General features: G+C 36.0%; 1 protein-coding gene across 7 annotated transcripts in view; it reads right to left on the bottom strand.

The window, feature by feature from the left end:
• The window catches only part of PHF14 (PHD finger protein 14), a 164509-nt gene that overhangs the window by 140576 nt on the left and 11907 nt on the right, over positions 1–12026 (bottom strand). For all 7 annotated transcript variants that reach the window (XR_001860303.1, XM_017729331.1, XM_017729329.1 and 4 more), the window contains exons 2-3: positions 10663–11312; positions 6165–6309 (exon numbers count right to left, since the gene is read on the bottom strand). Coding sequence is in view for 6 of the 7 variants with exons in the window: in XM_017729331.1 (XP_017584820.1) it covers positions 6165–6309; positions 10663–11312 (795 nt within the window). In the remaining variant the exon portion in view is untranslated. The remainder of the gene's footprint in view (positions 1–6164; positions 6310–10662; positions 11313–12026) is intronic.

Genomic DNA, 12026 nt, shown 5'->3' with positions numbered 1-12026 from the left:
AAATCCTCATGCTTGTATATTCTTAGACTACTACATCGTAACTCCACTTCTGACACCACCTTCAACACCATTAACACTAAACAATAAAAATAGTTTAGTATAATACTAACCTGTGGTGGCCAGTGAACCTACATTACAAGGGACAGAGAGTGCTCAGTAAGGCAAGTCCCTCGTACCACAAGAACCACTTAGGTTAGGGTGACCAGAAAGGCTTCTCCCAGGATGCTTGTTCTGTCATGTTCATCTACCCCAGTTTGGGTTCCCCGGTTGGCTGTCAGCCTCTACCCCTCCTCACTCCCCCAGAGCTTCCCCATTGGTCTCCGGTCCCTAGTCCTGCCTTTTCCCCGGCCCCGGATAAAACCCTGGTTTGCCACTGTTCTCTTGTCTTTGTCCCTGAATCTCCAGCAGAGTAGAAGCAGTAAACGCTCCTGCTGGAACTCGTGCAAAGGCCCTTCCCATCTCTTGGCGACCGACGTTTACTGAAGCTGGCCGTGTGCTGCGTGCATGTGAGCACAGAGCCGGACTGGGACAGTAATACTAACCTATGAATTTAAACACATGAAATTCCAGAAGGTAAAATTTTCACAACACTTACTGTTCCATCAATGGCATCTGTATATTACAATTACAGCCAAGTTATCTGTTGAATGTATGTCATTATATACAGAAGACAACCTTTTTATTCCCTGATTTTGAAGTCATTTTACTCTGTCAACAGCTTATATTTTCATGTGATTGTCAATAAAAAGAAATTGTACACACTTCAAAATAATGCCATTAAAATAATTGTTCGGAAATGCATACCACTGACAGAAACAGGAATAGAGACCTAATTTTTGTCTTGGCTGCATCCGGTCCTCTGTTTCTCTGGGAAGGTAATTTTTTGCCAAAGAGGATATCTGCATACACCAACTACATCTACATATACTTTGAAACATGAACTTTCTGGTAAACTCTGTGTCTGCAAAATTAAATGCTGTGAGATCACAGTATTTAAACTATGCTTCATTCAATTCTTCATTGGACCAACAGTTTTAAATAAATACATTAATAATTTCATGCATCATAAATTCAGAACAGTATTTTTATTTAGTAAATGGAGAGTACTAAAGTACATGATTTTGAAAAATGGATTTTTATACCAGACAGCAGCAGACCACAGTAAGGGGCAAAATTAAAATGCAAAAGTGTTTTCCTACACTGTAGAGCATATGGCAACTACACTATTGCTTTTAGCAAGAGAAGTTTTATTCTCTGATATACACATCAAAGTACAGTAAGAAACAAAGACAGGAGATGGAAAAGAAACTGCTCAAAAAATGCAGAATTTTCCCATTTAACTCACAGCAACTAACCCAAGGGCAACAACTGGCAAGCGGACTACCTGCACTTGTGGCAAATGATAGGATGTGTGCCAGACATTTTCTTCAGACACACTGAAATCAAGATGTCAAAAAAACTGACAACACAGTTGGGGGTGTTCTGCTATTACAAGATCTTAGCACAAACGCATTTATCCAAAATGACAGACTGGTGTCTAAAGAAGACTTTTATAAAAAGAAATGACAATTATCTTCATACAGAAGTAAAAATTCTAAAAAGCAACAGTACACATTCAGTAAGAAATAATTTTTTCTCTTTTTTTGGGGGGGGAAAAGAGATGATGTGACAGGATAGGTTGATATGCAAAATGAGAACACACTTTTAATTGATGGACATGAACTAATTACAGGCTTTTCAAACTAGTAGATGAATGCATTGTGTAAGAGTGGGTATTAAATTAGCATTACATGTACGCTACTTATGCAGTTTAAAGGCAGTTAAAATTTGAACCAGTTATTTACACCCCTAAGAATAGATTTTTGGACACATATCTGCAGTGCAAAGACAGCTTTTGGACAAGTGATGCAGGCTGTATAGGTGATATGAACATCACACAGCAAACAGTTGTATTAGAAAGTAAAATTAATTTCTCACAATCTCAAAACTCATCAATAAGTCAAGTAAAGGTATTTATTAAGGGCCCATGACTTTAGGTCTGAATGAAAATTCCCCTCTAACTCTTGGCCATGTTGCTGTTTCCACATGAGCTCTGGCAGACTTGCTCCTAGATGAGTTATCACCTCCTTTTTTCCATGGAAGACCTTATGTAACAGCTCATTAATGCAAGCAAGCAATCCAACAGGAAGACAAGTCACAACTGAACAAGCAGCTGCTGTACCAGGTCCTCAAAAGGAAAAGGTGGTAGAAGAAGTAGGTTTGACTCAGAACACTATTTTCTCAGCTAATGAATAACTTCACATTAAAACAGAGGTGGCTGTCATAGAAAAATCTGTTCCAGTCACCAGAAAGGTTCTGTGGTAGACAGAAACTTCCACTTGAACAGAACACCAAGGCACATAAGTCAAGGGTGTAAGACCCCCTCCCTGTGAAGCAAAACAGTTTCTGTAATAATCAACAAGGAGAAGGAGAAAACAAGGTCTTCAGGGGAAGAACAATCAAATTGTCAGTATCATCATTATGTGGGACCCTGGGTGGGACACCAGTAGGGTGTGAAAGGAGTGCACTCCTTCCAAATAATTGTTTACCTTGCTACAGAGAAGAAGAGAAAACATGCTCATTCATAATACCACTTGATATTGCATATAAAAACTAGGAAGGAAACCTCTGTGATATTCCAGCAGCTTGCTTTGGGCATTTCGGAATAATTGGCTTTGATTCTAGGGAAAAGGCAACTGTTAAGAATCAAAATCAGACTGCAGGAAATGGGCATACTACTAAATGCAGGTAAACGTCACTGCATATTTATGAATTCTATCCAATTCATAAATAGGAGCCTCTTCATTCAATACTGTGTTCTGAAAAATTCAAAAGCTCAAATATTAGAACAAATTTCAGGACACAGCATGATATCCACAGCCACGGCAACCTACCTACTAAAGGAAACATGAGAAAATAAAACAAATTCTTGGATTTCACTGTATTTACAAAACAGACTCACTCATTACTGGAACTTATTTTTCAAACTACCAAGCAGCTATGTATAAGAGTACAAAGGACTATAAATACAGTCTATGTCTATGATCTGGGTATACATTTACAAAGTACAGATCAAAGCCAATGCCATTAAGAGTAAATCTTGCTTCTATTAACATTAAAAAAATAATTCTCAAGGTTGCAAGCCATGTTTATATGATTAGACAGTAATTACCTTTTCAACTACTTTTCAATCTATTTTGGAAATCAGCCAAGTTGAATGATTAAGCAAACAGGACCAAAAGGTAACTGTTGCACTGCATTTTGGTTTTGACTGCAACTTCTAATGATAGGTTGTCTTCATGTATTACTTGTGCATTCAGAAGTAAATAGTCAGTCAGTGAGCACTGGGCAGGAGTGCAGAAATCTCCAAGTCACATATATGTATGTGCATATATAAGATCAGTGAATCAAACTAAAGCTTCAAAGGTTACAATTCTTTTATAGCTCTTCAGGTTTTGGCTTGGGTGGAGTTAATTTTCTTCATAGTGGCTAGTGTGTGGCTATGTTTTGGATTTGTGCTAAACACAGTGATGATAATAAAGAGATGTTTTTATTATTGCTGAGCAGGGCATACACAGAGTCAAGGCCTCTTCTATTTTCCCTACTACCACAGCAGTGAGGAAGTTGGGGGTGCATGGGAGGCTGGGAGAAGACACAGCCAGGACAAGTGACCCCAACTGACCATAGGAATATTCCAGACCATCTGACATCATGCTCAATATACAAATTTGAGGGGAAGATGGAGGAACAGGGAAATGCTTAGGGTGATGGCATTTGACTTCCCAAGCAATCGTTACACGTGATGGAGCCCTGTTCTCCTGGAGATGGCTGAACACCTTCCTGACTATGGGAAGCTACGAATTAATTCTTTGCTTTGCTTGCGTGTGTGGTTTTTGCTTTCCCTATTAAACTGTCTTTAACTCAACTCACAAGTTTTCCAGCTTTTTCCCTTCTCATTTTCTCCCCATCCTGCTGGTAGGTAAGTGAACGAGTGGCCATGTTTGGCTTGGTGGCTGGCAGGGGTTAAACCACAGCAATAATATTTTTATTTGCTGCAAGCAATTATTTAAACAAATTACTGAAAAAAGCTCAGATTTAAAATAGCACCTGCCCTTCCTTATCATTAGAAAATATCAAAGTACAGAAACAAACACAGCAAAATAAATGTCCATTTCTACTTGAAACTATATTCATACATATCTAGTAATGAAACATACACATAAAATGTCAAGTAAAACTCCGAATTGTTCAGCTTCAAATTGTTGCTGTGGAAATTTGCATTTTTATCACAGTCATCAATTACTTTCACATACACAGCTTGCTTATTTTCCTCTAAGAATTCACCTATTCAAACAGAACCTCACAACTGCTTTATATACACTTCCAAGTATTTATTATTAAAATTAATTGCAAAGAGCTAACTAAACACTCAACCACAAGTGTGAAAAATTAACCAACATCTATAGTCAATTACCTGGTACACACTGTAGAACTTACCAGAAGAAACTAACAAATTAAATCTTCTGAATTAATCTATTTTACTTTGTCGCAATGACAACAAAAGAAACATACACACTGTACTCTTTGTATCAGTGGGACTACAGGGAATCTTTGCTGGGAACACTGTAAAAAGAATAGCAGCCATTACTTTTAAACAGATTTAGAATTACTAAAATTCAAGTGACTTTTGAACTATGGAACTACTTTCCTGTAGAGGAAAGCCAGCTATAACCTTCCTTTTGTAGGGACAAAAGTTTAGTAAACTAAGCGAAGTGAGGAAGTGATCTTTTGGGGATTTTTAAAGCACTCCTCTTAAATAAAAAACAGATTTGCCATCATTTCATTCCAAAGTGGCAGATGATCATTTTCCTATCACAATCATTCTTCACTTTAGCAATCATTACAATCATTAAATAAATCTTCCAGAAGAATCTTCAGGGAGCTCCAGAGGTTTAGAATTTGGATGTTTTGACTGGATGTAATGTTCGGGGAATTCTCAAACATGCATTTATAACTATCAGCAAAAGACACTTTTTTTGTTCCTCATGAGTTAATATTAGACTATGCTAGGGAAAGAAGAAGATCTATCAAGATTCTATAAAACTTTTAGATAGTTACTGCACCCCAAATCAGATATATTCTGCACATTACTTTTCAAAAACTTCATGGATACAGAGGAAGGAGATCTGCGAGACACATAAATTTAGCAGCCTAACAGTTATAGTAGGCAATAAGACCTGTCTAATGCCCTCAAAGGCACGTGGAGTGTGATTCAGTTCATCATAAATTAGGTCAACTAAACTGCTCTCTAAGCAACAATTGACAGACATTATGGATCAGTTCTTCAAAAGACCACAACAGGTTCAAGAGTTGAAAGTACACATGGACACATAATATAAGGCACCTGACCCACAGGACAGAAATTCTATCCTTAGTTTCCTAAGTGATTTCAAGGGAAGAACTGAATACATCCTAGTGCATGAAAAATACTGTTTTGAAACAGTTTTCAATCTAGTATGAGAAATCTGACACGTGAGCATGGAATTTATAAAACCACTTCCTACCTAGAAGGACATGCTAAACAGCTCAAAAAATTTTTAAATTAAGGGAGTCACATAACTTAAATAAATGCCTTGTACACTTCTGAAGAATGAAAGCCTATTTCACTTATAAATAAATGCCATGGAGTATACCTTTCTTCTTCCCCGTCTCTCTGCCATTTTGGTACAACAAAAATATAGGTGAAATAACCTTCCCTTTTAGAAGGTATCCTATTCTCATTATCTTATATCCCAATTAGGCAATCAAATTAATATACTGAACTAGGTAAGATATAGGTAAGATATAGAATATCCTAAAGCCCTGAAAATATGGTGTATAGCTCCAATATTTGCAGACTGTCATTCACTGTATTAGTATCTGTAGACTACATCCCATCCCACAGGTTCTTGTATTTGCTTTGCTAAAGCAGAAGATGGGTGTTACACCACTAAAAAAGATCAATGTAGCATTATAAAAACATACCCCCAGCATTGAAAGGTTTTGTTTGAAGAACACGAGTCAAAATGTTATTAAAAGCAAAGCATATGCCTTCCTCCTGCAATGAGAATGAAGGGTTGTATTACCTTCATGCACTGTTATTCCACAGTTGTCACACTGGATTATTTCATCAGCATCTTCACTGTTATCTCCAAGACAAACGCAACAAATCAAAATATGGTCCATTTTCTGGGAACTCCAATTTTGAGACTTCTCAAGGATCAGTGAGTCCTAATATTGAAAAATGAAGACACATTGATTATGCCAGGAACTTCAATTTTATTTAAAGCAAACAGAAGATCTGTTAATTGCTCAATTTTTCAACAATCAAAAAACCATGGAACATTATTTTCACAAGGCTAAAAGCTTCTTTGTGGTCAAAATGCTCAAACATTTCATCCCTGAATGCAAGAGCTGGGATGCATGGATCTCAATGCAACCTATAGACCTGTTAAGATCCAAAGGTCAGAGGAGAGCTATTTCCTCAGACAGAAACATATGTTTTTGAACCATTTATATTCTACAAAAAGGAATAGCTAAGACACCATTTAAAATCAAAATTTAAAAAAAGGCCAAAGGTGACATTCAAATGCTCCAGCATTCAGAAAAACTGCTTCATCTTGTTAAAATTAAAAAAATCTCATGCATCTGAGAAATCCAAGAATACACTGCTAATACAAGCCTGCCAAGTTTTCATTTACATAAAATGTAAAAAATTATCAACTCTGTATGAGTTTGTTGTAATGCAAATTTATGCATCTCTATGCAAAATTGTATGATTTATAAAAACTGTATGTTCTTCTGATTATACACAGGAGTAAGGATTTGCAGAACATGCACACTGCCCTGTTCTTCCGACCTGCAATATGAACCAGTGCTCTTAAAGTGAATGTGGGTTTTAACGGGGAATTTTTCTAAGGAAACACAGAGAAGTGCTTCATAAACCAAAGTTGTATGTAAAATTAATTTACTTAGTAAAACTGTCTTCTTATTATTATCATTGTGTGACAGAGCCACTGTCTCTTCTGTAGTTTCATGGCCTCCATACATATTCATTTATTTTTTATACTTGAGCTTGAACTACCTTCACTGGTAATACGAAGGCATATAAGGATGCTAAAATAGGCTAAAATATTTTTCACAATAGTGAAAAATAACCATTGCAATACAAAGAAACAGCAATAGTTTCAAAGCAGAGCCCGAGAGTTCAATGGTACCATTCAAAATGTCAAAGATGCAGAAATATTCCAAAACTGCTGTGCCATCCAAAAAAAAAAAAAAAAAAAAAAAAAAAAAAAAAAAAAAAAAAAAAAAAAAAAAAAAAAAAAAAATAGGGGGGAAAGTGCCCTCCTCAACTTTTTTTTTTTTTTAAATTCCAGTCCCCCATTTATAAAATACAGCACCAATACTATGCCTAAGGGAACATGAGCTCATGTAGAAGTAGAAAGGAACATTCACAGAGTCACACTGCTTACAGGAGGGCAATTAATTGTGAACAACAGAAGATTCTCTTAAACAGAGCTCAGACTTACGGAGCATCTCTTCCAACATCCTCCTTTTAGGATGAAGCATTTTGAGGAAAGCAATAAGCTTGGGACATTCCTGCAGCCCATCATTACTCAAAATACCCACGTTTAGCTTACCATTCACATTACAGATAGGAAAATGGCAGCAGATGCTCCCTAACTTTGGCAGATTAACTGTGCTATGGCATAGATTTCTCTGATGCCTGTGACAACTCCACAGAAATCAGCTTTTTCTGACAGTACCTTCGACTTAAACTGTTATTTGGCTTCACTGAAAGAAGCTTAAAAGAAATTTGTAATCTCTACTGTTATAGAAGCCCAAGGTCTGGTAATTAAAAAAAACCACCAAAGTATTACTTCAAATTAAGAAACAGAATTGTATTGTAAAAACAAGAGTGAAATAACACTGGTTGTCTAGGCAGTGAGAACCTATGCAAACATGGACCAAAAGACCCAAACAAACAAGCAATGATGAAAGGACATCAAATTTTTCTTCTAATGTTAGGATCCCCATCCATTAAGGTTCACCTCATGTGAAGACAGCCAACCGGTCAAAAAAGGCAGCTGAGCAACTTACTGTTTTTAGGCAGGCACAGAGAGGGAGTGATCTGGAAAGTGTGCTGCTCCCCTCTGCTCTTAGTCTATGTAAGCACCTGAGAGACCCCACTTGTCTAAAACATGGGAACTTTTCCATACAACAGTAACTGCTGCAACTCCTGAACAAGTCCTGCTCCCTACTGAAGTGGGAGATACTATTTCAGCTGGATCACCATGTAATTCCCATTTCTGTGGTGTTAATGAAGAAAGTGAGCATTTCAATCTATATGCCCATAGAATTTAAACTTCACAGGGGAAAAAAAAATTCAAAATACAATAACCATCTCACTGAGAATAGAAGAGTCCTATAAAGTGGTAGTAATTATAAAAACAGAAAAACACCATTTACCTACTAATGATGCTTGACCTCAGGAAAGAAAGCTAAGCTTGTATTCTGTGCATAATACAATGGAAAAGCATGTGGTATTTAATTACAGCACATGTTAAAATAATGTATATGCAGACCTCAAAATATTTTTATAAAATGTAAAGAAATAAAAATCACAGGGAAACAAGAACCAAACAACCCCTTCCCAACACCCTCCCCAGTTTCCATCCTCCAAAAATAAGCAAAGGAAAGAAAGAAGAAAGAATGCATATAAAGGACTACAATATGTTCAGAACTAATTACCTGAACATTCTTCCCTAAATTAATTGCGCATTTGAACATCTCTTTTTCTAAGAACTCACTTTCTGCAGTGCAATGAGATTTTGCTAGATGTGTCTGCTAGACAAGATTTTTCTTTACCCTTTTTCTTTTTTACTAATTCAAAATACTGCAGCAGTGGAGAGTATACTGTTATAATACAGTATATTGAGTATCAGAGAAATCTGAAAATTACAGTCTGTAATTCAGTCTATAGATACTCACTTTTGCAAGACTTCTTGATAAAGACATACTCAGAAACAGTACAGCACTTTACATGCAATAAAGATAAATTGTTACTTACAAAACTATAATTTGAACTTCAAATTTTATGTTCTGATCACTGTTCCAAATCTAAGTCAAGAATAGAATCTGATATCCATGCATACTAAGAAACTTGACAGAAGACATACCAGAGACAGCTCTGGGTTTCCGAAACAGGTCTATTTTTCCAAGCCAACAGAAATTATACTGAAGAATATATCACTAAGAATGTAGCCTCACATCTCCATTTTGATACGGGAAGCAAGTCTGAAAAAAAACTGCCTCTCTCTGTTTCAAGTTCAGATCATTAGTATTGGTACAGCACTTTCAGCTCCTGAGCCAGGAAAATGAAGATAATAATACTAGAATCACAGAGCCTGACAAGGAAAGAAGATGCCTATACAAAAAGTTATAAAAAGAAAAAAACCCAAACGAATCATGCTATTTTTTCAATCTCAATTATTACTAGTAATAAAAACAGCACAGCTCACGTGCAATAATATATATATACACAAATATATATATCTCACTATACACAAATATATATATATATATATATATAATACCTATCAAAGTATCTGAAATGGACACAGCTAATTCTTTCAAATACTGTTTAGTTCCCTGTCATTTTACACATTTAAATAAAGTTTAAAGGGAACAGCAGAACTTTAAAAAATGTCGTATTACTACCATTTACCAAATGTTATGTTGACATTGTGACTATTTCCTGAAAACTGCATGTAGATTTTACAGCAATTCTGTTTATTTTGTTCAGAATTTTGCTATAGCAGAACATGAAGTCATCCACAGTGACAACCTGGTATCCTAATTTTTCCACAGGCACAATCTTCAAGGCAACTGTAATTGTGCATAGGGAAAAAAAAGGTTACTTTATTAAACACTTATATATGTAATTTTCAGATTCTGTCATCAGAAGATATTTAATATAATAATCATAGTACCCAAATGCTTTTAGTATGGTAAGAAGTTAGTTCATTTGTGACTATATAAGCAAATCCAACATAAATGATCATAATTATTCTATTTGATTTTAAACCTAGTGTGCGTATTTCTTTACTTAAAATTCTTCTATAAGTGAACTTTGTGTTCAGACTCTGATGTTTGTCACAAAAAAGGGCAAAGAGTAATGTCTCATTTATCTGTTTTATGATTATATCACAGATGCATTTAACCTTCAGAACATTACAAGTATACAACACTTACATTAAAACAGAACTAGAAGTCTCGTTAACACGTTGGTTTGCATACTGGACCTCCTATTTGTTTTAGTACTAAATCCAATCTCCTTAAAGCCAAGAGAAGTCCCTTTATTGACTTTAGTGGCATTAGATTGGTCAAATGGTCCAAGCAAGGTTATTTAATATGCAGTGCCTATTTAGCATAATTTTTCCTGCTTCATTTATTCACTTATTATTGTGTAAACACAACTCCAGCCAATCAGTTTAACTTTTAATATTAACAGAATAGCTAGCTACTGGGGAGTAGATTCCACTTGTCAACAGATATATTATAGAAAGTTGGTTGCACTACCTCATTACTCTTGCTTTGTGAAAGAGCCAGGCTATCATTTGTCAATTCCTCATCATCTGCATTATTCCTGTTAAGAACTTTACTCTTCTTCTTCTTGGAGCCTCCATCGCTAGCGGTGCTGCTATTATCTTCTTCATTACCTTCCTCATCATTGTCATCCTCATCACTTCCACTCCCGTCATCTTCATCATCTTCATTATCTCCATCACTCCCCTCTTTCCGCAGTGCATTCTTTCCTTTTTTTTTCTCAGCAGTAGGCCGCCAGTCATTGTCATCTTCACTATCATAGTCATCCATGTCATTTAGTTCTTCCATCGATACAAAATCCAGCAGAGGTCGGTTCCTGCGCAAATTCCATTTTTTTGGTTCATTTGTTTGCTCATCAGCCACAGCATCAGGTTCAGCTGCTTTCTCCTTCTCTTTCTTCTTTTTTGGCTTTTCTTCTTCATCTTCTTGCTCTTTCTTTTCAGTTTTAATTACCTCTTTGTCTGCTGTTGGCACCTCTTCTTCAGTGGAGGTTTTTGGCTGTTGCTGTTCTACTTTCTCTTCTGCCGGTTCCTCCTCCAAGATATTTTCTTCTGATTCAGTACAGGAACCTTCACCACTGTCCTTAGATGCATCTTCACTCCCATGACCACTTCCTTCAGAATCTGTTGAGCAGATGAAAATTTAAAAAAAGTTCCGACACAAATGTACCCCCAAAAATAAAATCTCTTGAAGCAAGTTGTTAAACAAAAGAATGATGCATGTTCCTCCCTCATAAGGTATTCCACCTATTTTTTCAGCTGGTGTCCAAATACTGCTATTTCGAGTGCTATGTTGAGAATCGGTTAAACATGAGTGCATTTTAAGATGCCAAAAAAAAAAAAGATGGTAGAACTTATTAAATGAGCGTTATATGTTCCTTTGAACTGCAGCTCATATTAACAAAAAGCAGTAGCACAGAGTAATTTCCATGTGAAGTCACATCTTAAAGAAAGAGCATTCCAGTTTTTAATTTCTGGAGTTGTTTTCTACATCTTCAAAACAAAATAGCTATCCAATAGAAGAGGTTTGGAATTACAAAATGAAGAGCTTACATAACTATTCCTAAAAATAATATGGATAATCCCACGCCTTCATTTTTAGTACACGGGTTTTTTTTTTCTGGGTTTGAGGGCTCTTTCTATTTCCAAGGTTAGTTCACTTATTAAACCCACATAAACCATGTCTTACTCAGCATTGCAGCTGCACAACAATGCATTAACCTTATACCATTCATATGGTACTGTTCTGTGTGTACTCACTATTTCCATTAATTAACACATGCCAATATGAGCAACAGAAAACAGAAGGATCTTTATTTTTTTAAAAAAAGACATTTT

This window comes from Corvus brachyrhynchos, unplaced genomic scaffold (assembly GCF_000691975.1).
Source record: "Corvus brachyrhynchos isolate BGI_N302 unplaced genomic scaffold, ASM69197v1 scaffold142, whole genome shotgun sequence".
Lineage (NCBI taxonomy): Eukaryota > Metazoa > Chordata > Aves > Passeriformes > Corvidae > Corvus > Corvus brachyrhynchos.
Note: the sequence above shows the minus strand (reverse complement) of the source record. Positions and strands in the feature narration are given on the sequence as shown.